Source organism: Colletotrichum siamense (genome assembly GCF_013390195.1).
Source record: "Colletotrichum siamense strain Cg363 chromosome Unknown KSG_Cg363_contig06, whole genome shotgun sequence".
Taxonomy (NCBI): Eukaryota; Fungi; Ascomycota; class Sordariomycetes; order Glomerellales; family Glomerellaceae; genus Colletotrichum; species Colletotrichum siamense.
In genome coordinates this window covers 702,825-729,320 of record NW_023501019.1, presented here as the reverse complement: position 1 = coordinate 729,320, position 26,496 = coordinate 702,825, and the positions used below count along the sequence as shown (strand labels likewise).

The window sequence follows — 26,496 nt, the reverse complement described above, 5'->3', positions numbered from 1 at the left end:
TTATCCTATGGTATTGATATAACGCCCTGCAATGCTGGTTCCTTTGCATGGAAAGTACAAGGCGGCACGCGTTCCTTTCCTGCCGATCTTGGCATCCTGTTGGCCAAGTTAAATATCCCAAAGGCAAAACTCCCTCTTTGGAGGCAACTCGGGCATGAGTCCCCCTTCAAACTGGCCCTTCTGAGTGAAAGCCTGCCACTGCGACTTCGACTTTTCATCATATGCCTCGTCAGGAAGCTCCGTGTCCTTGTTGTAATTCGGCGGCCCGTCGGGGAACCAGACTCGCTTCCACCCTCCGTCTAACGCGCGCACCCCGGGAAGATTATTCTGGTACACGACAGGTTTGCCCTTGAACATTGATAGCCTCCCGTCCATTCCCTTCGAACTGTAGCTTGACACGGGAGGATGCTGCTTAGAGCTACCCGGAGGGTATGGCCCGCTTGCAGATGCTGCTTGTTGTTGTGCAGCTGGAGCAGCGGGCTGTGTACCAAATGGGTTTGCCTGCGCTGCTCCCCCAAGTCCAGTTGGCTGACCGAAGGCAGGCTTGGCTTGTCCGAAGGGATTGGCGGCTGCTTGTGGTTGAGAAGGTTGACCAAAGGCGCTCGTTGGTTGAGTTGGCTGTGCGTCCATGCCGCCACTTGCTGGCGCATCTTGTTTCGCGCCAAATGGGTTAGAAGCCGCCGGCGTCTGCGATGGTTGTCCGAACGGGTTGGCAGCCGCCGGTTGAGAGGTTTGGGACGGTTGACCAAAGGGACTGGCCGCCGCTCCGGGCTGAGATGGCTGGCCAAACGCGCTTTGCGTTGGCTGCGATGGTGCCCCAAAAGGACTCGCATTTTGAGTCGCATTCTGCGCCGGTTGTCCGAAAGGGCTGCTCGCGTTATTGGTGTTCGCCGCCGCCTGTCCAAACGGACTGGCATTGGTAGTACTCCCACTGGCACTACCAAACGCGCCGCCGCCTCCGAAAGGATTCGCTTTCTGCCCCAGTGCGCTTGCCTGGCCAAAGGCGCTTCCCCCACCTCCAAGCGCGGATGGTTGTCCGAACGCGCTGCCGGAAGCCCCAGGCTGTGAAGGTTGGCCGAATGCGCTGCCGGAAGCCCCAGGCTGTGAAGGTTGGCCGAATGCGCTGCCGGAAGCCCCAGGCTGTGACGGTTGACCGAATGCGCTACCAGATGCGGCAGGCTGTGAAGGTTGACCGAACGCGCTGGTAGTTGTCCCGCTAGACTGGGCAGGCTGTCCAAAAGCACCACCACTTCCAAACGGATTTGGCTTCTGACCAAGCGCTGATGCTTGACCAAACGCTGACGTCCCTCCACCGAGAGCACTAGGCTGTCCAAAAGCCGATGAAGGCTGCGACGGCTGGCCAAATGCTGGGGTTGAGCTCTGCGCGCCGCTGCCAAAGGCTGACGTTGGCTGAGAGGGTTGACCGAATGCCGGTGTTGAGGATGCTTGGCCGAAAGCTGATGTCGGTTGCGAAGGCTGGCCAAAGGCAGGTGCGGCGGCTCCACCACCAAACGGGTTGGGCTTCTGCCCAAGAGCGGATGCTTGACCAAAGGCACTACCTGTCGTCGAAGGTCCGCTGCCGAAAGCTGATGATTGTTGACCACCAGAAGAGAAAGGATTCGCGGACGCTCCGGAAGATGCCCCAGACCCGAAGGGGTTCGCCTGGCCGAGCGAACCGGTTGCCCTCTTGCCAACCGCAAACTCTCCCGTCGTTCCGCCTGGTAACGTTCCTTGTTTGCAGATATCGACTCGATTCGGGTGTTTCTGCTCGGCAGAGATGAGGAATTGGATCGCGCCGTCCAGATTTCCGACCGCGGTCTTCATCTGCTGCTGTGCTTGCTGGTACAGCTCTTGCGCTTGATTGAGCTGCCTATTGTCAGCCGCCCGCCGGCGAGACACGAATCGTGGTTCCTACCGCTTGTTGTGGGTTGCCCGAGGCCGTCGCCATGACATGGTGAAGTCTCATCTCCTCAAAGCTCTGCTCGCGCATCGGTCCGCCGAACAGCTGCTCCGGGGCGTCCCTTCCCGGTCCGTACGCTGACAGGATCCATTGCGGTTGTTCAGAGGTCAGGTCCTTCTCGATCGTTTCCTTCGATAGCATGTACGGTAGGGCTGCGCGACTGTGAGTATGTAGTGTCGCCTTTGGGTAAGAATGATGCACGAACTGTCATTTCCGCCGCGATTGAACCCCCCTCCGGAGTTCCCGCCAAAAGCTGCAAACCGGTTGTTCGACTGGCCTCGGGGATGTTCGAATCGACAATTATCTGGGTTCGCCAATGTCAGCGTGCTGGCTCTGCACGTGTTTGGCCCATGGTTGGGTTTGTTTTGGCTGGCCGATCGATGCGACCGGGGATGCGCGACGTACTTCCATACCTGCAGTTCCCCTGCTCGTAGAACTTGCAGACCACCATTTTGGGTATCGCGATCGAATCTGCTGCGCTTTTCGGTGCGTTTTGGCAGCGGCTATGTCATTTCGCTGGGATTGAGGGACGTCTAAATGAAATTGGACCAAAAATGATGGGCAAAAATGCTGTCAACGGTCACCCGATCGCGTGGATTGGGCGTCGAAAGAATTGTTTTCAGCCTTTCGCAGCCTTGTTCGCGGCTGGCTCTAGCGCGTTCGACCGGGCCAATGAGAGAGCTCCGACACGCTTGTGCTGTGCATAGGTACCGGTGAGCTGCATATTACGTGCATAACACTTTGATGCACTTATGCGACAATTGTGCTAATTCCCCCCGCCGTCCGCTATCCGGCCCGGCCTTCGAGATCGACTCGTCCGACTTGGCGTATGAATCCGTCGACGTCTGCTCCAAGGCATCTTGATCACCACGCCTCCTTGCCCATTGGCAAGGTCAATAGTATCAAAAAAAAAAACTCCAGAGTAAATTTCAGTCACTTACGAATCGTCTTACCGCTATACAGAATCCGAGTGTTTACGACTTCAGACTACCTGATGAAAGCCTTGAAGGCACTCTCTTGTTCTTTAAGTAACCCGGACGGTTTAGTTGTCTAGCCACATTGATTACCAATCTGGGGCAGACAGTCCTGATTTCTGTCTCCAACGCCCAAATGATGGGGCAAAATCAGGATCTTGCGGCCGCAAAGTCCTCGGTCTGCGCGACCTTGAACTTTGCGATCCAGCCGGATACTTCAAGTTATCTAAGCGGATACCCACGTTTCGGGGAAAAGAACTATTTGATCAGCTAGATCTACTGCACTGCTTGCTCCGCGTAATTGACCTGCGAAGTGGAGCAGACCCTGACAGTGCCTGAATCCCGCCGTTTCGGTTAAACATCAACGAGCGGGGAAAGTGTGAAGCTCAGCCCGCTCATGACATTGACATGGATGGTTTAGCTGCTCTCTAATGGGATGCTAACTCCAGCTTCTCAAACACCGGGTGGCGTCACGAATTCCAATCCTCCAGCGTCTTGATTCCATCCCTTCTACGTTCTTACTGTCACTCTCTCGAGAATTGAGAAACTTGCAATCAGAATTTACGATGGCTGATCAGGCAAAATGAAGTTGCTTCGGCCATTGTGACAGATCAGGCTGCAGAGATGGTGACAGGGTATCGAATCCATTTCTTACGCCTGTGTCGTGCCAGTCGCCCGGCAGCGCCGGTGCAACATATGAAGGCTGGGGTATCGGGATTGCTGGCTGACTGCCGTCACTTCCACATGTGGTATGGAATATTGCAAGCATCAAGAGGACTTTCGACCCCATTCACACTCGGCTCAAACCTTATCACAAAGCAAATCTTACGGCTCAAGAGTAGAGCTTCGCCATAATTGGGAATAGTACCTTCCACGTATCGTTTGCACCATTGAAATGATTGTTTAGTAGGATTTCCACCTTCGGCCCGACCGGAGAGACATGGCAGCTTTCTTGATAGTACCTTATGGTAATTTACGATGATTTCTTGTGAAACATAACATATTTCGGATGAGTCTTGAAAACCTTGGACTATCCGGGCGAATAGCGGTAACAGAATTATAGCAGTAATGAGTTCGTCGACAATTAAAACTATGTCAGTGATAATTAAGGGAAAATGAGCATAGGGATAACAATATAGGCAATCCACTTTTCGTGATTGTTCAAAAGTAGTTATCCCTTAAATCAGCCGAACCTCATTCAAAATCTACTGGTTTCTGCCTCTAAGTTGACCTAATCTCTTGAATCGGTCGAGTCTGCCCAAAAGATCTACAAGAGGTGAGGAGGTGAGAATCAGGCTGCAGCAGGCGGCACGCGTGGGACTAACCGCATCGGCGACAAAAGACCACCTCAACTGCGGTCGATTCCTGCATGTTGGAACACAAGATCTATAATTACAAATCCTGTTTGACCAATGAATAGTCCCAAGCTGAACAGCGGAGATTCACAAATTTCAGCTGTCTTTGAAGGATCGCATGGATGCAGACTCTGCAGCCTGCTTAAGCCAGAAGATTCACTGTCGAATAAATAGCGTTAAAAATCCCGCAAATTAGTCGGCTGAGATTCTCATTTTCTCAACCTTGGGTGCACGCATGCATGAGCATTTGGCGCGATGTCTGTCTACCTGCCCGTCCCCACGTCCGTTGACGTCCCTATCGATGAATCCCGAGATTCCGCTTCACTCAACTCTAAATCTCAGTTGCTAAGCCACGAGGAAACCATGCATGCCTGCTCGCCGTTGCAGCAATACGAGCTTCAACATCTACCGCCAACAAAAAACGGTACTCATGCTATTAGCAGGAAGCCATTGCCGACTTCTTCAACGCTACAGCATTCAACGACGCTTAACGGAGCAGGCCCGAGTCACGCCACCTCAGAGCCGAATGAGAACAATCAACCCACCCAGAACGAGACAAGAAGAATATCGCACGACGAAATTGGGAGACTACGCCGCGACATTGAAAGTGACCAGGGTCGTCAGACGGACTCAGAATCATTCATACAGGCGGCACAACAGGACGAGAACTTGTCTGAGCATGGCATTCGTCCTTCCCCTTCCGCACGAAGTAATGCAGATGTACCCCCGGACGCTCGAAGAGCAAGGCCTGGATCCTCTTTCGTACATCGTCTCTGGTTATGGGAGATTGCTGCCTCTGCTCTCAGCCTTGCCTGCATGGCATCCATCATTGGCGTCCTATCTTACGAACAGGGGCGAAGACTTGACCAATGGGGGCTGGGCAAAGGATCCCTCACTCCCACTGTCGTCGTATCATTTCTGGGAACTCTCGCAAAGTCTGCTTGTCTTCTGGTCCTTACCGAGGTTATATCGCAATTGAAATGGCTTCACTTCCAGAACAGGTCGCAGAAGCTGAGTGACCTACAGCTATTTGACAACGCCTCTCGTGGCCCTTGGGGAGCATTTCAATTGGCATCAATTCGAAACCGGAAGACTATGCTTGCTTCGTTTGCGTCCATCTTGGTGGTTTTATCCTTGCTGGTTGACCCATTCATCCAGTCAGTCTTTTCGCAGCCTGTCATTCTCACACCAGTGAAAGGCGTTAGCCCCGGTATCCTGGAGACTCGAGTCTACGATCCTTCGTCCCTCAATGCTAGATTCGGGCAGTGCTATGGCGCTGCGAGTGTTCAGTCCGAGATGCAAGCAGCAATATTGGCACCTATTTGGAATGCCACTCCAGCTCCATCGCTGCCTTGCAGTTTCGAGCGATGCAACTGGCCAACACTAACCACATTGGGTGTCTGTAGTAGCTGTGAAGATCTCACAGATACAGTGGTCCCAACTTGCGTCGTCAACCCAGACGAGACATTCAAGTTGATTGACTGTAACTATACGGTACCTTCCCAAGACGCCACCTTCAATGCGGTGTTCGGCATAACAGGCGGGGCCTCTGTCAGAACCCCTTACTCTACAATTTGGAATTCAATTGCCGGGGATCAGTGGCAGACCACTCTGGATGATGCGTGGAATTATCGCATAGTACCCAGCTTTACTGAGTCACGACGAGCTGTCCTCAGTAACTTCACATTTGTGAAGTTCCCCCCCAACACAACGGCTTACGACTATGTCAATGCTGATGACACACTGCGGGAAATCCCTCCAGTTTCACAGGCAATGCACTGTACGTTAGAGCTCTGCGCCAGAACGTTTACAACGCCTTACTACGCCAACTTTAGTGCAGCACCGCTAGTCGGGCCTCGCACGGCACTGGTGACGGCCAGAGACGGTACTACCGAGGGCAATGCCGCTAGTGCATTTATTGGGTTGGAGCCGGCCAGTCTAGGTCAACTGCCCGAAGAGACAAAGTTCAGGATTAACTACTGCAACTACAAAGACATCGCTAAATACCTGGTGGACCTATTTACAACGTCCATGAGCACTACTGGAGTGGTTGGAACAACCAACGACAGCTCTACATCTGGGACCAACCAACAGATTCGTCAACGTATTACGCCAGGACTAGGTCTGGCATTTAGTCAGTTCGACAACATCGCAGAGCTCATGGATGACGTTGCGGACAGCATGACGGAGGCGTTCCGAACGTCGGCCAATAACACAGTCCTCGACGGCCGGGCGATGAGCAGTGTCACGTACATTGAGATCACCTGGCCACCACTGATTCTCCCTGTCAGTTTAGTTCTCATGACATTTACGATGCTCATAGTCATGATCATCCGCAACAATCAGCGCGGGATGCCTATATGGAAGAGCTCGAGTTTGGCGTTGTTGTTCCATGAGCTTTCAGGCTGGGATGGCTCTAAAACTGCCGCCACGGGTCCTGAGGAAGTGGAAGAGCAGGCGAAGAGCATGCGCACAAGGGTTACGAATGGTGGCGGAAAGCTGTTGTTCTCTAAGGCAGAGTGAATGGTGGAGAATGCAAAAGATTGATGAAGCAAGAGTTCGGCTTTTTGATCCGTTTGTATCTCCTCGACCCGTAAAGATTGATATTTTAATGTTCTCTGATTGAAGGTGTGCCTTACCTGACCAAGTTCTGGAGATTGACATGGTGTGGACTAGTAGTACTACCATCAATGGGGTTAGTTCTTATCTACGTTGTTCGCGAGGAAGAAATAAAGGTAATGGAAACTAAACATTGAAGAACCGAACTTGAAAGACTAAAAGGCAAACAGCGCAACCGCCCTATTCCTCTAACAGAACTCCCGCGTCCAGTACCTCATGCCCCACGCAAAGATATCAATTTAATGACCCCGACGTCCCACAACGTAATGTTAGACCCCAAATCCAAATTCCTGAGCCACCCATGACCAGAATCAACAAGCACTTTTCATGATTACTTGCGTCTCCTGTTCAATGCGGGCTTTCCGCGAGAGAACTTGATTTTCTTTTTGCCGAGGAGGGGTTTGCCTGCACCAACATGCGTCATAGGAGGGCGGGGTCTACCCATTTGCTCGTTGACCGTTGAATGATTCCGAGTAACGGCGGCAAGTGTCGTGGAGAGAACAAACAGCCCATTCAGAACAAGTGCGGTAACTGAAACCCCCTTCAGGTGGTGGCCCTGAGAATAGACAATGTCCCCATGTGTCAGTTTCAAAGTTGAGGTCAACTCCTCATCGTTATTGAGCAAAGCCCAGGTTCCTTGGGTGGTGAAAAATGTAGCACCGATGGACATGAGACCAAAGCCCATGCAAAGTCCGGCACAAGCCATGGTCCACATGCACACGGTGCGTCTCGACCCCGCAAGATAGAAGAAGAGGGGAAAGATGGCAAATAAACCTGCAGCCAGTACCAAGAAGAACGCTGCCCACGCCAAGCCAGGAGTGAGAATCTTTTCTTTAATATCTCGCGCGGCAAGGAGAAGCTTTTGAAGCATGGTGGTGTCGAGGGTTGTGTCATCTTCCAAGTCCAGTTCGTCACGGAAATGTTTCAAGACTTTCGCCCCATAATTGGAACTGTCGGCGCTTTCGCTGTCATCGTCGGGGAAGAAGTAGACTCCGTTGCACTTGCTGATTGCCCCAGAGTCGGAGTCTGTCTGGACTTGGGCAGAACTGTATACACATATACCTGATGAAGGTTGTCAGTCACACCAGTTACTCTGAGCGAGCGCCCTACAAGGACTCACCAGAATATCCTAAAGTCACATTCATCTGTGAACCCTCTGTGCTTAAACCAACGACGTAGGAATTCTTAAAGAAGGTTCCGGACGCCGAAGAACCCCATAGTAGCAATCCTATTGCCAAGTTAGCTGAGCTGCGAGACAAACATAGTTGGTCGGTGAATTTCTAACCATGAGCAATGACTGCGCCGGCCCACAGCAGGTAGGTTACACTGCCAAAAAAGAGTCTGTGACGCGTTTTGGATCCTCGATACATCTCGTGTTGATGACAATGGTCAATGATAGGTTATTGATGAAAAATAATAGACGCGTGGGAAAATGAAAGACTATTAAGATCAGGAGCTGTGCGGAAGATGACTTTGATTTATTGAGGCCTTGGGAACCGATGCTGATCAACAGTGTAAGTGCAGAAGTCCGCCAAAGAAATTGTGATGCTTTTGTATGTCAACAGCTTCCCCTTTGACGAGACTATGGAGGACCAGGCAACCAATAGCGTGCGTGGTAGACTCGTCGCATAGCATGCCGCCTCGGTAGTTGGCAGATCTATCTTTATCAGATGTGGCTTTTTTTCTCAGCCCAGCCTGACTGCAGCGAGGCAGAGATCATGTAAGCCTTCACAGTGGCTGAGACGAAGACCACATCGTCTTGGCGCCCAACAGTCGGCATATCTGCTTCCTGCAGCCTTGAGATGGAAGTTTGCAGAATACACTATTGGGGGCCAGAATCTCCCTAGGACTGAGTAGATAATTTATTGCATGACTAAGGGCCGCACTGCTACATCAGCTTCGTATCAATGGCCACTACTTTGCCGCTTAGACATGAGCGTAGTTGCGCACTATCACATGCTGCCGCCTGCGGCATTGAGAGGCAAGACATACAAAGGTGAACGCCTTTGAAACTAAGACAGGACGGCATTCAACCTAGGAGTCTCTGTCTAACACTAGGTATCCAACACAGCACTTGTCCAACAGGCCGAAGATACAAGCTTCATGATAATTTACGATAGCAGATGACAAAGCGGGCCAACTCATTGGCCCAGAAAATCAAGAACAGAGCAGGCAGAAAGCAAATGCCGGCTGCAGTCAGCGCCAAGGTAAATGGAACAAACTTAGAAATGATGTTGATGTATGTGTGGTGGCCGGGGAAGGTGTCATGTCCCGTCTGCAATGCAGTCAGCACAACCGTAGCCGCGCCGAAGACAAATAGGTAGGGTGCTCCGAAACGCGCGAAGAAGGTGGCGTAGTTGTGGTGAACCTTCTGATAGGACTTCAGCCGAATTACTCTATGCCACAGATTGAGTCGCGTGAGCCGGATCTCCCCATAATGATACCGTGGAGAGACATCCCTATCCCGCAGCGTGGTAAACCCTCGAATGAAGAGACACCACATGTCCCAGTCGACGAAATCGGGCAGAAGTTTCTGCTTCTTTGCGATTTCAAAGTCTGATTCGTGAACAATGAGTGAGGAGTATGTCCGAAGGAAGCCGAGCGCGTCGAGCATCAGCCGATGACCATCTTGGTCCTGAGCCTTATCGATAGCCGCCGCCCAAACACCATAACTGAAGAGAAATTTTGGGATTGGTTTGATGAATATTCGGTCGTAGTACCATACCAGATGCAAATCTGGACGCTCGGTGATGCAGATGCGCCGGCTGTTGAGGAGTTGATGGTGTAGCGGGTTGATGTTGTGCCGGTTTGATACCAGGAATAGCATCCAGTACAGCCGTCTCAGCCTTTCCGTGGAAAGTTCTCGAATGAGAAAGTTCTTTACTTCCTGATCGTTGTCTATCGGCATTGTAGGGTAGCCCGGTACAGAGCTCTGGAGCTGAACCAGCTGACTCTGCTCATCGAACGGGATGGTGACAGTCTCCTCGACGATGGACCCCATCTTGACCAGATTTGGCGTTTCTGCTGATGATTCGAACTGGAAAGATTGAACAAATCCGCGGGTTTCATGCAGAAGAATGCAGCTGAATAGCGTTTTAACCTGTCTCGAACGGGGCTGACTCGAAAACCGTAAGCTCATGCCCAGATGAATGAAAGCGTGATCTGTGGTGCAACCCTGCGAAGCTGAATAGCCTTATCGGGCCGCCCGACAATTCTAAAAACTTGATGCAGGCATACCTGACGATGCTCCTTCGACATGATGCATCGTATGATGAAGCATCTTGTCACATGAATACCGAGCCTCTTAACAGGCAAGCGCTAGGACGCCATTGCGAAAAAAGCCACTCAGCAGCCACGGGCCGTCGCTTGCACCCACAAGAGATGCCACCGGTCACCAAAATCATGAGGGTCTGGAGAAGGCTGGCCAGTGAGAAGGGAAGTGCTTAGTGACGACCTGACCTCGACTTGACCTGTGCGGGAAAATGCAAGTTTGACATGTGTGGGTGTGAGAGCGCATGTCAGAGGCGCACGAGGTGGTATTGCATGAAAATGCATGTGTGGTGTGGGGGCTCTCACAACTTTGGGGTACTCGAGCTCGATGTACCTTTTGTTTTCTCATGAGGCAACAGGAGTGCACCGATCAAGCTTCAGCAAGCGCCAAGACAGTCAGCCCTGGGCGATGTGTTGCTCCAGCCCCAAATTTGTGGAAGTGTAAGCCGCCGCTTCAAGAGCCTGATCGTGAAAGCAAATGTGCTCAATGATGTCGAAGCCATGATACCCTTAATAACATGCAGGCAAGCCAAGGGGCTGACCGCAAGAAGTCTGCGTTTTAATCACTTGAATAATTCATGTTCTAATATTTTCCTCCATCTGTATCGTTTACGAATCACTACGAGTGTCTAGGATTGCGATTGAGATCTTGTGTTTTCGAAGACTTCAAGCCAACATGGAGAAGCCGTCGAGCGACCAACCCCGACAAACACAACCAAAGGCGTCAAGTGGAATTGAAAGTCTCATCAGGATACCTGAAATCAAGCGACAGGACCTTGGACTCAAGGTTCTGTATGAGAATCAAGACGTAGACGAGATTGAGGTTGAGTGAGTCTTGTCTCCCGAACTATGAATTAAGACCTAAGCTTTTGATGATGGCCACTAACTCACATGCCAACAGCATCGTGGCTGTCCATGGTATCATGGCCGACCCTAATACGACCTGGACCCATAAGAAAACCAACACCAATTGGCTTTCTGACCCATCAATGCTCCCAGAATCATTGAAAGGCCACAAAGCAAGAATTATGAGCTTCGGATACGACTCAAGATGGTTCGGAAAAGACTCTACGAGGCAGTCTCTGTATAACCTTGCCGAGGACTTCTTGTACCAGTTAAATCAGACTAGAGAGGTATGCCTGATGTTCGCAACTTGGATGACAATCATTGTGCGGATAACTAATGTCAGGCACGTTAGGCATGTTCCCAACGTCCAATGGTCTTGATTGCCCATTGTTTTGGTGGACTCATCGTGCAGAGCGTACGTAATGACCGAGTCGTTCTGCGAACTGACTGTAGCAACTTACTGACAGCTTTCCAGGCTTACAATAAGTCGTGCATGCAACCTGGAGACTTCCCGGGAGTTTGGCAGTCAATGAGAGGAATGGTGTTTCTCGGGACGCCCCACTCTGGTGTCAACGAAGGCTCCTCCATGTCCAGACAAGGCGAGATTTATGCGGCTATTGCTGCTAGCAAGATGGAAATACAAGACAATGTGTTGCAGTCTATCATGCGGGACAATGATGTCCTCGAGAGCACCCGCGCCGAATTCACAAGGAAGGTTAGCACGTCTAAGCCGCCACCGAAGATCTTTTGTTTTTTTGAGCTCCGGCCAACCAATTTGGGTGCCATCGTTGGAGCGCAACTACCAAAGGTAAGCAGTCGAGCAAGAATAGTCCCCTCTATCTTGAAGAAGTTTCACTAATGTCGCTGTTGCAGGAGTTTCTAGTTGGTGAGTCGTCGGCAACACTGAGTGGGCATGAGAGACAGGGACTCGCTGTGGACCATTTCTACATCAACAAGTTTGAAGACAAGTTCGACAACCACTATCGCAACGTTGCATACCAACTTTTGAGAATGGTGAAAGAAGCCAAGATGCATTCACAAGATGCAATCAGTGGTACGGCACACTCTCTATTCGAACTGAGACTTCTGTCTAACTGTTAAGTGAAGCATCAGGGGGTGCGCCATCGCCGCCTTTTGATGGCCGAATTGCTGTATTACCGGGCCTCATCGGAAAGCGTCAGAACTTTGCCCCGCGTCAGGAAATTTTGGAACGGCTTGAGGAAAGACTATCCAAGAGAGGCATGGCTGCCTTGTGCGGAGACTCAGGAAGCGGGTAGGTTGACCATTGACCACAAAGTGCTCGAAATCATTCGATTGACATGATGGTTTATCTAGGAAAACTCATGTTGCAGTGGAGTATGCCGACCGATACTTGCATCAGATTGGCAACCACTGTCAAGTCTTCTGGGTCAACGCCGCCAGCCCAGACGAATTTGAGGTATCATTTAAGAGAATTGGAGCTAAGCTCCGTGTGTCACCCTTGGGACTCAGCCATGACGCGTATCTTTCTGCAGTCAAGGAACACTTGAAGCACGAAGAACAGTGGTTGATGGTTCTGGATGGTCTCAATGATGACGAATCCCTGCATTTCACCGACTCAAATCCTGGGCAAGAGCCAAAGCCACTTCTGTCCTTTCTGCCCAAGCCTTCGGACAACCACAGGCTGCTGATCACCACTACGCAAAGAACTTTGGCCCTTCGACAAATGAATTCGAAAGACAAGAACGTTCTATCAGTCGGTGATCTGACACGGGACGACGCCTCACGCCTTCTTCTTGGAAGGGTCGCCAGTAGCTCTACTAACGGAAAGCGTATCGGAGAGATCATCAGCATTGTTGGTGATTCCGCCGGTGCACTCGAGCTTGTGAGACTCTGTGGCATCGTCACACAGACAGCCTTTTCTTCCCAGCTACTCGACCTTTTGCGCAAGCATTGCAAAGGGAACCAGAATGGAGAAAGCCCGAAGCCGGCTTGGAACTTGCTCTGGAATTCTCTAAAAGCCAAAAACAGTGAACTAGCATATTGGTTCCACATCATCGGACTTCTAGATCTCCAGATGATACCCAGTATCTTCTTCTCTAACAATGAGAGGAAGATCTTGCTCGAAGAGCTCACCAGAGTGGGCTTTGTGGAGCATTCCGATGGAAGAAGCTTCTATCGAGTGCCAGCATTCTTCCGCCACTGCCTTGAATCTACAATCACCGACAAGCACCGGATGGACGCAGAGGCTGCATTGCTGCAATCCGCGAATACCAAATTCGTTGAGGAAGATCGAAGTTTTCTCCTTCCGGTCGCACTAGCCGCTTTGAAGTTGAAAGCCGCTCGTCCGGACGCCAAGAGAGAACAAGAAATCTTACGTGAAAAGGTGGAGAGCTACCGACAACAGCGCCAAAACAGCTTGAGCCCGGGCATTGGGTATCTCTCCGATGATCCTGAGCGGTTGTCCGCAGGCAATGGCTGGGATCAACTTCGACTAAGAACCCTTGAAGGCTCATTGAACCAGCGCACAGGCCTTCCTAATTCTCATCAACGATCTATTTCTGAAGATAGTAGTGGCTGGCCGTCATGGCAGCGTCGCCAGCGGAGGTTGATGGATCCCGAATGGGAGAAGAAGCGTGAAACACTCAGGAAGGAGAGCAGCGTCGCTGCTCAAATCCTATCTCACGGTCGGCCACCAAAAGGCTCTGAAGATGCAACAAGTATCTATAGACGTGTGATCGACGGCTACTCCGCTGAACCTGAAGAATACCTCAAGTTGGCAAGCTTGCAATACAACTTGGCCATCGCACAGGGCTCAGAGGGAATGGTAGATGATGCGGCTACTACATTTCGCCAGGCACTCCAGACTATCCTCTCTGGGGATGACCCTCAAAGTCGGAACATCGAGTCAACAAAGTTGTATTATCGGATCTACACCGACCTTGCAAGCATGTACGTCTCCGACGGGCGCTTCGCTGAAGCTGAGGAGACATTCATGCACTTTCTTCCAAGTCAGGCCAAAGACCTGGGACAAGACAGTCAACAGACTCTGAAGACGCGACATGAGTTTGCTCGCCTACTTCAAAAACGTGGTCAAAGCGAACTCGGCGGCCAGGAACTTGAGAGAATTCTCAGAGCCAATGAGCGTGTGCTCGGGAAAAATCACCGAGACACTCTTACGGTACGATGCAGCTTTGCGACGCACCTTGCGAAGAGTGGAAAACGAGATGAAGCTGTCAAAATGCTGTTGTCTGTGTGGAGGGAGCAGGAGAAGGCGTTGGGAAGTTCACACCGTGAGACAGCTGCTACTCGGCAGCTCCTTGACGAGCTTCAACAGTCCCAGCCTGTTGTAGCATGATGGCACTGGCTTATTTATGTTGTGTTGTATGATCGTTTCCTTCGGAAATCGCGTATGTCCGCGTTCTGTCGCTATCGTTGTCAAATAGAATAATTTGCTTTTGTCTTGCTCATACATTTATCTTATCGTTGACTTCTCTGGAAAGACATGCTGATCAAATCCTATTAAAGTCTGCAAGGCCGTGTAACATTCCCATTGCTGCGAAGTTAGAATCCCATGTCCTCCACTAAATGGAAAATGCGATGATCAAGGACATTAGTAGTAACAATAACAAGTACGTAGAAGCGACGATAAGAATTATAGAGGAGATGATAGGGACGCTCCATGGCGACCAAGATAGCAGAGACGACGATAATAGGAACAGCAATAACGATGAAGGCAACCACAGGGATTACAAGGACGATAGCAAGGCAGGATACAGATGTGGTTATGAGAAAAGTAGGCGCTGTAGCACAGGAAGTCTCAATTATTTTTGGATAGTTGCACATCGATCAGCTTTAAGAGAGGTGTAAATTCAATTATGCCCTACTATCTATAGCGCTGATTGTAATGCAGTTTGTGCCATATGCTCGGCCAATTTCCATGCATGTTATTCATTATCGTTGGCCCCGTGTCTGTCGATCGTAACCGCCAGATGTCGAGTTGTCCTGACTTGCAGGCTGCTGATTTTGTCAACGTGCATTGCGTGCTTCAGCTTGCTGCGCGGCCGCAGCCGCCTGAAACATACTAGTCTGTTGCTGTCGCTCGAGTCTCAGCTGATGCTGCCTACCCTCGATTTCTGCTCTATGGGCCGCCTCTTCTTGTTCACGTCGCAGTTTATCTGCATGATCTCGATCACGAATGCGTCTCCGCTCTTGGTCCACTCTCCGACGAGCATCCTCATCCAAAACAGCCTTTGGCATGCCGACGGCGCCGGCCGGCTGAAGTGCCTCGAGCTGATGTGGTTCAAACCGGGCAAAGAAACGGTCTTCACAGGACTTCTCTGTGAGAAGACGCATGAGGTGTGGGATATAGCTAGGATCGCCCCGGTAGAGCTTGTGCTTGAAGTACATGGTGGCTGAGTAGGCGTATTTGATCGAAGATTTAGCGTCCACATGAGTGAAAAGATTGTTGTCGTGGTTGATGTATCGCCACAACTGGATATCGAGCAAGGCCTTTGTGATGTGGTATGGTCGTGTATTCTCGAGCGCCAGGAACAGAGCATTCATGCCCTTGTGGGGGGCGAACGGGTCCGCCTTACCTTTTTCAAGAGTGCGGATGGTATCTTCTAGCTCGGGTGAGATATTGCTGCAGTTGCTGCGATAGCAAAGTTCTTGAAGTGCCGTGCGTCCTTCATGGAGGCTGCTGGGGAAGTTCGGTTCATGCTTTGCCTTAATGAGGATTTCGATGACCTCGCTGTGCATGTTTCTTGCTGCCTCATGAAGACTGCCGTCATTGGGTGCAGCCTTCGCTTTGAGAAGAGCTTGAACTGCAGCCGTGTTGCCTCTGCCGGATGCGAAGAAGAGTGCGGTACGACCAGTATTGTCGCGATCACCTGGCTTGGCCCCAGCTTGAAGTAGCTTAACAACAAGTTCTGCGAGACCGAGCTGGGCCGCAACTATCAATGGCGTAACGCCCGACTTAGATCGAAAATTGACGACATCTCCTTGAATTTGTAAGCTTTTACTCACCATCAAGTTACGGCCAGACATGACTTACGATGTGCTTCAACTAGAACCGCTAGCATTGATGGCGCAATATCAAGTTTGTCGTTCTGGAAGAGTGCCCATACAAGAAGGGGTACCCATTCCTCACCACCATCCAACTTCGTACCTATTGAAACGTTCGCCTTACAACCCAGCTGTATGAGACGCCTCGCGAGCCCCTCAGCCTTTGAGTGAGTCGATATGCATGCCTGTAAGGGGAAGCAGCCGTCAGGGAGCAAAGCTTCGACGTCAAATCTCGTTCGACTCCGTTGGCAGGCCGCAATCAAAACGTCAAGAATACCCAATGCTGTTCCCTGATCCATCTTGGATGTTATGAGCGTTTGAAATGCGTTGGTCAAGGCCTGTCGTCCGGCGTTGTTCAAGCCCAGCTTCTTCAAAAGGGCTATGTTGCCACGTCTCGCCGCAATTTGCAAAGCTTTGCCGCCTTGGTCGTTCACATCAGCACCCCGGCCAACTCGAAGCAGTGTTTCGATAAGATGCTCCCGCTCATGGCCGTCAACATGTGCGCTAGCAGCATTGATCAAGGCTTGGTTCACACTGGTGCCTTCGCAACCCCACTGGAGCAATGAGTGGATGAGCCAGAGATTCGCAGGCAGCTGCCAATCCGAAGAGGCTGCAATAACGAAGCTCATTACTTGCTCTAGCGATGCGGGGTCCGTTGCCGTTGCTAAGAGTTGGACAGCGTCGCGATTGTAGAGGCAGGCAGCTCGTGCCATCGCGCCATCGACCTTGGGGCCCGATGCACCATGGTCCAAGAGGAATTGAATGATGTAAAGGCCCTTTGAAGACGCCCATGCATCTCCGTCCTTTGTCAGAGCGCTAATCCCACCGCTAAAGATCGTGGGAGAGGTGATAAATTCGGACAGATACTTCAGGACATCCAGGGCGAGATTTCTTGAAGCTGCAGCTACAGCAACGCCTTGTAGGTACTCGCTCTTCGCAATATTGGTGCCTTCGACGAGCAGCCTCAAGGTTGAAAGTCGTGCGGCTGCCACATCCATCTTCATTGTTGCGTCGATTGACAATGCGACGGTATCCAACGAAGGGTCATGCTGCAGTAGTAAGCGGAGTATGTTGGCTCGATTCGGGTTGAGTGACTGCAGCACAGCGTTGCCCTTTTGGGCATTGACATCTGCGCGACCTTTCTTGAGGAGCAGCTGGATAATTCGGAGTCGATCCTCTTCATTAGCAGGCGGTATTGACCTACTCAACACGCGACAGAGAGCGTCAGAAACGGCGTCTCCTCTGATATCCGTTGAAAGAAGCATCTCAATCAGACGATGGACCATCTTCACGTCAGGTAAATCGGTGGCCTGACTGAGGACTGAAGCCAAAGTCTTCGGGGACAACTTTCTCGATGTGTCATCAGAGAGAAGCTTCTGTATTGTATCGAGGCGACCGGAGTTGACAGCCGACATCAAGATACTTTCGATGCTTGTTGCGGAGGCTGAGTCAACAGTGGTCCCGTTGACAACAGCTAAAGTTTGTGTCGGGGTCGCGTTGCTCGGTGCTTCGGAGTCGCTTGCAGCAGCGTCGATGCATGCTTGTTGTATTCGGTGTTGGCCATGATCGCGAGCACACTTTGCTGCGTCTTTCAGAAGGGTGGAATGCTGCTTGGTTTGGGTGCGAGAAATGATTGCAAAAGCAACGTCCTCTTTCCCCTTCCGAGTCGCTTCGAGCAGAGCTGCTCCTCCTTGGAAGGAGATGTCCGCTCCTTTTTCCATAAGAAGAGCTGCCTTCCTTACACTGCCTGCCTTCGCAGCGCGCACGAGGCCTTGATTCTTGCATTGGCGACAGGCCCCTTTGAGATCTCGTAAGAGTAGAAGAACCATATCAATTGGTCCCGAGTCGACGCATTTGAGAAATAGTTCGCAATGGGGACTGGCATCAGCACCTTTCGCGAGCAGAATACTGGTCTTGACGGGGTCGGCGATACGAAGAGCGACAGGCAACGCTTCGTTGATTGCTTGTTCGTCCGCATCCTGAGCAAGGACGATGAGGATGTCGCTTGAGCAGTTCTTGGTAGCTAGCGAGAGGACATCACTTCGTTCCTCGATCTGGTCCTTTCCAGAAAACACTTTGAAAAGATTCGTGCTCTTTGGTTTGGCTATGGACACGTCGGCTCCACAATCTAGAAGCGCCTGAGCCAGCCCTGGTGTTGCATCTGGAATGAGGCCCTGGGCCAGTTTGGACAGTATTGGATTTGCTTCTTTGTAGCCGAAGTCGCCCGATCGTCGATTTCCGTCTTCTTCGCGTTGATCAATCATGAGCTGCTCCACTTTGTCATAGTCCTCTTCTGTAGGGTCTTGAGGTTGATGAATTAGGCTGGAAAAAGCGCCGACGACTGAAGGGCTAAGGGACAATGTCCGTCTCATTGGAGCTATCGCCGTTCCAGAGGGCCCTAGCTGTGTCATGGTTGAGATTGCCACGGATAAAGTGAGTGATGATAGGTAGTTGCAATGTTTGTTGCCTATCAGGTAGTGTGGTGAAGGAATAAATCTTGGTAAATGAGTTTTATGCGATGTGAGTTTCTAAGACCACCAGATCACACCAGAGGAGCTGAAGAATTATTATTCTCATCGAAAATTTCGAAAAGTTCAAACTCACGGTCTGATTGACTGGGGATGCCGCGAGACCCCGAACCAAGCCTCATTCTCACGTCTTTCACAGCCTGATCTTCTTTCTTGACATAGCGAACTGAAGCATGTAAGCTCAGCCCATCGCAGCCCACCACTCTTTGCTTACTACTGCATTGCACGGTTTCATGTGGGGGCTAGATATGGCATCCTCACTCTATGGTGTGAGGGGTACTTCGTCCTGAAGTATCTCATGTAGTCACTTCGGCCATGTAGCCTGATCCAGCACCCCGCCAAGACAATATTTGGACGCCCACATGACACCTGCAGTCCTGAAGGTTGTCTAAGCCGCGAACCTGAACAGTGTCGAGACGGGTTGGATGTGATGGCTTCGCGGATTTCTAATTTCAGTACGCGCTGCAGACGCGCTGGACACCTCTCATTCGATTCATGTTCATCGCTGTCAAATGAAGAGTATTCTGAGACTGATGGGCCTCATTTGAGGCTAAGGAAAATGCTGTACAGCCTGGTTCTTACACGGCTATGTCTAGAGCGGGCGTCTGAGTGGTCGGCGCCTGAGAGAAAAGATTTCCGCCGACAGCATCTCAACTTCGCGGCCTCTTTTATACATGTGGGCTTCTTTTCATCAGGGATGGGATGGGCGAGATTGGTTCTGACAAAACATTCCTTCCTATTCATTTCACACCTAAAGCTACACCAATTTTAAGACGCTTACACTGATTTTGACTCTGAAGGACAATTCTTTCCAGCGTGAGCCTATCTTGTCTCTTGCGAACGACCTGTTCTCCGTCACGGATCTTCTGCAATCCCTTATCACGATACCAAACATCCATCAACCCCTTACTTTGAAGAATATACTCGCAAAAATGAGTTCTCATCCATCAAACCCGTCCTTTTCTGACTACAAAGGTCCCGGAAGTGAGATACAGCCACTTCATCCCCCTGCTCTGAGGCCTGGCGTTCTCAGACCTAGCCCTGATGGCACTGTCAACAGTACCTATGACCGGCCTTCGCAGCTGGACGTCACGATAGGCTCAGCTGAACACGTTTTCAACTGCCTTCGTGGAGGCCGAGGTCTAGCATGCCCTCACTTTCCAAAGTATACCGCTGGAACTCTCACCGTTCACCGGGAGTATCCAAGTCGACTCGGCTTCTTCCATGCTTCCGATCCCAAGGGGTTCATCAGCTACCTGGAAACAGCCAAATTCTGCCCAAACTGCCTCGATCAAGTAGTTCCAAATGGGTACACCTACTGGACGATGATCCCAAGCGGCGACGGCCGGGCCATTGAGGGCCGCTGGCTAGACACAGCCATGTCATCGCAGATGTATCCACGGCTGTATCAATCTGGAACCGAGCGCTTCAACCAAACAACTCTTCGGCCACAGTCTGTTCCTGCTAAATTCATTACTCAACCAAAGGAACTCCCCATTCCCCAGATCGCTGAGGCCCATGATGCGTGGCGGTGGATGCAATCTCAGAGGAAGCCCTTCTACATCGACGCACTTCACCTCACGACCGGTTGGACTCCATATGCCGAACTATCAGCTCAAGAGGACTCCCGAATTGTGAGGAGAAGCGGACAATCTTTCGTCATGAGCCGACCCTCTGGGGCTACCCAGATCTTTGCACAGCGGCATATCACCCAAGACAATGCCCCCCTCCCCAACATGACTCGCTCTTCGATACCGCAGCCTCCGTCTGATATGTCAATCACGAAGCAAGATCATCAGCAGTCTATTCCGACCGCCATACCCGCATCCATTAGGACCGGCCCAAATATCACTGCAACTGCAGCCTCTTCAATCACACGGAAGGCGGTGCCAACCACTTCCGCACGTCCAGATCTATCCCACGCATCCTCTGTTCCTAACATGCAAAGGCGAGCCGGTGTCGCAGCTTCTACAGCGACTTATTCTTCAACTGCAGTTGCAATCAGTCAGACTATGCTGATGACGAACATGGCCACTTCTGCTGATTCGAGATTGCGATCAACATCGGCGAATGGAATGCGCGCGGTATCACAGCCAGGGTTTGACACGGCAACCAAAGTAAAGCAGAAACCTCATGCTTTGGGTAGCAGCAATCGTCCTGGCCATGGAAGCCTGCAGGATATGAGGCATGTTTCAGCAGGATTGCCGCGCCCTCAAAGCAGTCGTCCATCTAGCTCTGTGTCGAACCGAACTTTCCCTTGCCCTATGCCCATACCAGCTGGAGATATCAAACCAACACTAGTGGCGGCTCCGGGCTTCAACCCAACCATGTCAACCGGGAGTCAACATCCTATAGGAGACCCAGACTTGAGACCAATCGAAGGCTCCATCAAGCCAGCGCCTAGGCAGGCCATAAAGCCTAGTGCTGGAACAGGAGACCACATGTCTAACGTGGCGAAGGCCCAGGGCAACAATGGGCAGGTCAGTGTCCTTCACTCAAGATTGCATGGCTCCGCACCAAGCAGTAAGACCAAACCTCCAGGCTCAACCACGTACCGCACCAGTAGCTGGTATCGTCACGATCCAATCGACTTTGATGAATTGGATTCTGGTCTGGCGACAACAGTACAACCGCAGTTGCCGGCGCCAATGTCTGGGCACTCGTCGTCACTTCCAACGATCCTTGAACCAGTTGGTGGTACGAAGAATGGATCAGCTACCTTGGATAGTGCCCGAGTCACGGAGATCTTCCGACTTTTTGGACCTAATGCCGAAACGCGACCTACGCAGCCAAGTATGACGCAAAAGACTTCAATCAAGGTCACGAGTGGGATCCCGCCGCAACATCCAGACAGAACCAACAAGCTGATACCAAAAACTCAGAGCGCTTTGAAGGAGATGGCAGGAAAGAAGCCAAAGCCCCAACTCAAGCAGACTCAAGCCGCCCAGAAAGGATTTCAGGCGACGCCTCCCACCAGGACAGCTCAGCACGTGCGGGAGGGCCAACCACCCAAGTCTGTTGCACGCCATCCTGACTCGGCAACTCCTGCTCTCAAAACCACTCCGGCGGCACAAAAGGATCGCTCGAGGTCCACTATTCATACCGGCAGGTCTAAAGCATCCGCCGACGGCGAGCGAGCTACGGGCCAGAGTCAAACAGGGCCGAAAGCCCCAAACAATAAAGTCAGCGGCATTAAACCAACTAAAGCAACCCCGAAGAGACAGTCTGGTCGGGCAGGGTCGAGTGAGCGCAAAGGGTCCAGAGTTTCAGGGAAGGAGAAGAAGACCTCAGGTCCAAAGCCTCAAAACCCTCCTCCCAAAGGGAACAAATCCAACGGTTTGTCTCCGACTCCTGGCAAGCGCGGAGGAAACAGCAGCCACATCACCAAAAACAGCTCCGTGACAAACTCAACGACTAACACCACCATTCATGTCATCGGTGGAAACTCCGACAATTCGGAATCGGAGCGTAATACCACGAGCGATGACCTGTCTGGAGACGAGACCGATGGAAATGGCGACTTCCCTGAGGCCACTGGTGTTGATACTTCGGTGCCATCTTCACCAGTTAGTTCAACCGGGCAATATCCTACAGGACAATCAGAGTCGGAAAGTCCCTCCAACAACAATGGAGAGCCTGATCAACAGCTTGAGACTGCGTCTCATTCATCATCTCCAGCATCTCAGATTGGTGGTCAAATATCAAATTTCCCTGGTCAGCAAGCCCAGGTCCAGATCCATGGTCATGGGGTTCAGTCGGAGACCGGCATAGGCACTTTGCCATCAGGCACATATATCCCCGCTTCATTCATCTCCCAGGAGTCTGCAAATGAAGGCTTTGGTCAAGGTTTCCAGTCTGATGCCGCAGAGAGCGCAATGCCCTCACACAATGGCACACAGTCTGCGTCTGGGGCTGCCACGGCTGGGGGACAGGGCTCAGCCACCCCCTACTCGACGCAGGATTCACTTACGGGATACATGCAGCAACCTGTGTCGCAGCCAGGGTACGAGCAGGGTGGACAAATGTCGTTATTTCCTTCAAATGGAAATGCTCCCTACGACGATCAGCATTGGAATCCCGCGCCATCGGGGCCACCAGCCTTTTCACCCGGCAATGGCAATCGTCGGCTTTCCAATCATCTCAGCCTGAATCCTGGGACTTCGTACCCGGTTATGGAAAGCGACAACAAGCTACAGCCAGGCTGGAGGGCAAACGCGATTGGCGATGCGTCTGGCGGTAGTTCATTTTCAGCTCCTGTTGGGACGAAGCCCCCGTCAATTCAGGGACTGCCTGTAGGCGCCCCAACTTACGTGGCATCTGAACAACAGCCCTCAGTGCCTGCCTCCACCACTACCGGAGGATGGCCTCCGAAGAATTCAGGATTTGATGCCGACTCTTACGGTGTTCCTAATGCTGAAATGGATCGCAAAGGGCAGACCCAAGATGCAGGGCACATGCCAGCCGCTCAACCGGGGCCGTTCTCCAACCAAGTCGTATCTCCATCGTGGCCAGTGGAAACTGGACAGGGAAACAATTGGAGCTACCTTTCTCCGACTACTGCGCAAGCCCCCGAGTCCTCGTACGATCCATGGGCACCACAGACAGGGGCTTCAAATCAGTCGAAGACAGACCCGTGGGAAGGAGCACAGATTACAGGCATGGGCAAGCCGAATTCAGCCTGGGATTCCCAAGTTGAGCCCATGTATCCTGGCCCATCAGCAAAGCCTTACACTTCAGGTACCCAAGCGTGGCAGCCACAGGGAAGTCTTTCAACGGGGCAGGGTCACTATTCCTCTCCCAATGAAAATCAGAATGCAACTTTGGCAGATTGGAGCAATCGTAAAAATGCCTCAGCCGCCGGAGGACCCCAAGCATCTCATGATCCAACATGGCAGGCTTCGGCGCCCTACGCAGAACAGAGCTCGCACATAGGTCCTTATGGCTCTCGAAAAGGACCCGATGAGCATCAGCCTTTTACACATGGAGGCCAGCCATCACCGAACTCCGACAGCAGAACCAACAGATTGACAGCAGCTGCCTTGGGTTTGGCTGCGGGAGCAGCTATCGGTTATGGAGTTGCTTCCTTGGCTCGTAGCTCGTCCACATCGTCTGCATCATCAAGGGCTTCCGATCAGGGAGATGACGAATTGGAGCCATATAGCACCCAGGTTTGGAACGATCCATATGGACAACATGGCACTCTATATGACGATGAAAATGATGCTTCTCAAGAGACGAGCAGTATCAAAAGTGTGAGTTCGTCGTCGCCATCAGATCAGGAAACTACAGGCTGCTTTGCACCAGAGCAACAATCGGTGAATAGCAATTGGGATGAAAATGCCGACAGCACCCACTACGCCGACATGAACCACCATGGAGACCTTTACAGGAACGATTCTCAGCATTTCGACGACCGATTCATGACATCAAATCAATCTTCGCCGACTTACTACAACGACGAGCATTTTGCTCAGCAACCGAACGAATTTGAACAACTATACGCACACCAAGAGGTCTTTGACAATGCTGATGAGCATGGTAATTGGCCCGGTGAGGACAATACATATCAGCAGTCACACGAAGATCAATTTGAGAGTGATAATGAGAGCGCGTCTGATTCAGAGTCCTTGCTCTACGATCACCAGCCCGATTACGGCCATGAGCCACAGAATCAGTACTTTCAACATCAAGGATATGCGCCAGAGGCCTATCAGGACTCAGTTGGATCTGAGGATGAACAGAGTGATGTGCAGACCGACTATCAGGATGAAAATGGTGGCGAGTTGAGCGAACAGTCTGACGGTCACGATGATGAGGATGACTACGATAATGGATTTGACTCCCAAGACGACTCAAACTAATTGAGAACAACTGGGGACGACGAAATAGATCGTGTATGCTAGGTTTCTTTGTAAATTGTCCGTTTTGATTAAAACAATTCATCGATCCATGGATAGAAATTGCTGTCTACATGAGAACCTGTATCGCGTGACTAATGATTCGACAACAAGAGTATGTTGCCCTTTTTGCAACGATCATACCAATCAAATCATTAAACACGTGCCAAGCTCCGCAGATCAGAGCTATCAGTTCTTCGTCCCAGGGGGCCAAGCAGCAATATGAGTCACACTGCATTTCCTACGTAAGAATTGGTCTCCCAAGGCGGACACTTCTTTCGTACCTCAATTATGCCGAGTCAAAAGCTGCTTGAGTTGTCACGTAAGCCTGCATAATCTCTGCGAAGGGTGTCCTCACGTACATGGAGCCTTACTATTCTAGGGACTCGGTCAAGAACCAACAAGAGGTTTCTGTGGTTGCACTGATGGGACAGCATATGCATGCAGTGTGAATGGGCTTGTCCATAAGTGAATATCCACAACAGCCCCTGCTCACCGCGACATACCCTGTCGGTGCATGAGAGGTTCTTCTGCAGTCATGGAAACAAGTTGGTAGAGGGGTTGGAGAAATTTCAAGCACAGCATGCTTATATGTGTCCATAATCTGCTGACTTTGCCCATCTTGGCAGTTGGATGCCAATTTCCATTTATGATCCTCGCCTAGAGAAACTCACTAGGCACACTTTCAATTGAACAACAAACAGAATCATCATGGATGTTCCCAGCATGGAGACCTGGTGGTACGAGCCAGATCCCGATAGCTTACGATGCTTAATATGCCAGAATGATTTCGCAAAGACAGCTCTCGTTCGGACATTCAAAGTCACATTGCCAAACATGCATCAAGATGAGGCCACAGCTTCCAGCAAGACTATAACCACCCATACGGGATGGCAAGTCGTCCTGTTTGACAGGCATCTACATTGCCTTAAAGAGACAAACGTGCGCCTGTTGGCGATCTCCCACGTGTGGGATCCTACTGTCTCTCAGACTCAACAGTTACACCTTCATTCTCCGCAGGACCCAGGGGTGAAAAGGACGGTCACTGAAGAGCCGGTCCGTATGTATCGTGGTGTTGAGGAGTCTGGAGAAGCTGCGTTTGAGTTATGGCACGACTACTTTAGTGTGCCCCAGTGGTCAGACGCCCTCAAGGGGAACATCCTGCTGGTAATACACGAGATCTTTCATCAGGCGGATGTTACAGTTGTCTACCTGGATGACGTTTTGCCTCGGCTATTCAGCCAGATAACAGAGGGAAGGTCTTCAATGGAGCGTCTGACGGCCATCACCGGAGTTTGCAAGGCTCGTTGGTTCAAACGCATGTGGACGGCCATGGAGTTCGTACGTAGCAGAGCCGTCAGGATTATGACTGCGGACTTCCATCTCGCAGTTGACACCGGAGATCCTATGCTACTTCAGAAACTTGAGACTCAGTTCTACAGAGAAGTTCAAGAGCACTTCGGGAGCAACTTGTACGAAGTACAAGGCATCGTCCACATGGAAGCTGGAAATCTGATACCATGGTGTCTTGGTCCTCTCAGAGAAACTCGGTCATCCCAACCCGCCATCTTCGGAATGGCATTCTCCTTGCTTTCGAAACGGCTTTACCGCGAAGATGCCGACTTTTTGCACGCTCTCCGAGGTATTACTGGAGTTCTGCAGATGCCGTCCTCTAGAGACTTCTACGAAGAGTTACTTTGGGTAGCTAAGGAGCGCCTTTTGGCTGGCGACTACAGTCCCTTGCTTATGACTCCGAAATTGGCCATTTATGATCGGCGATTGGACCCGGCCGAGGCGTATAATTTCAACGACGTATGGACCTGGGACTTCGGGGATCAAATCAGCCCACCGATATATGGTCGACCTTCAATTGGGTCACAGGAAAATACACTTTGGGCGAAATTTGAAGCTATTGGAGTTGTCCAAATGATAGTAGAGCCAACTGGATTCGGCAACGATGTGCAGCATCTGAAATCATCTATCGACATTACCCTCACTGTT

At 51.2% G+C, this 26,496-nt stretch overlaps 5 protein-coding genes across 5 annotated transcripts; 2 read left to right on the top strand and 3 right to left on the bottom strand.

The window, feature by feature from the left end:
* Positions 1-108: 108 nt before the first annotated feature.
* Positions 109-2,411, bottom strand: AMO1 (Nucleoporin AMO1; the record flags this gene model as incomplete). The annotated part of the gene is made up of 4 exons (XM_036641044.1): positions 109-1,866; positions 1,916-2,112; positions 2,166-2,264; positions 2,366-2,411. The coding sequence occupies 4 exons, from the start codon at positions 2,409-2,411 to the stop codon at positions 109-111; spliced, it is 2,100 nt and encodes a 699-aa protein (XP_036493610.1).
* A 4,828-nt stretch (positions 2,412-7,239) lies between these two features.
* CGCS363_v009194 (uncharacterized protein) lies at positions 7,240-9,909 on the bottom strand (the record flags this gene model as incomplete). The annotated part of the gene is made up of 3 exons (XM_036641043.1): positions 7,240-7,970; positions 8,029-8,136; positions 9,024-9,909. The coding sequence occupies 3 exons, from the start codon at positions 9,907-9,909 to the stop codon at positions 7,240-7,242; spliced, it is 1,725 nt and encodes a 574-aa protein (XP_036493617.1).
* Positions 9,910-10,854: 945 nt separating this feature from the next.
* CGCS363_v009193 (Protein SERAC1) lies at positions 10,855-14,361 on the top strand (the record flags this gene model as incomplete). Its single annotated transcript, XM_036641042.1, has 7 exons — positions 10,855-11,006; positions 11,080-11,311; positions 11,377-11,439; positions 11,500-11,832; positions 11,898-12,078; positions 12,132-12,297; positions 12,360-14,361. The coding sequence occupies 7 exons, from the start codon at positions 10,855-10,857 to the stop codon at positions 14,359-14,361; spliced, it is 3,129 nt and encodes a 1,042-aa protein (XP_036493275.1).
* A 671-nt stretch (positions 14,362-15,032) lies between these two features.
* Positions 15,033-18,481, bottom strand: Ank2-1 (Ankyrin-2; the record flags this gene model as incomplete). The annotated part of the gene is made up of 2 exons (XM_036641041.1): positions 15,033-16,006; positions 16,060-18,481. The coding sequence occupies 2 exons, from the start codon at positions 18,479-18,481 to the stop codon at positions 15,033-15,035; spliced, it is 3,396 nt and encodes a 1,131-aa protein (XP_036493276.1).
* A 2,444-nt stretch (positions 18,482-20,925) lies between these two features.
* Positions 20,926-24,459, top strand: CGCS363_v009191 (uncharacterized protein; the record flags this gene model as incomplete). Its single annotated transcript, XM_036641040.1, has 1 exon — positions 20,926-24,459. One exon carries the CDS (start codon positions 20,926-20,928, stop codon positions 24,457-24,459), a length of 3,534 nt encoding a protein of 1,177 aa, XP_036493277.1.
* Between the last annotated feature and the right edge of the window lie 2,037 nt (positions 24,460-26,496).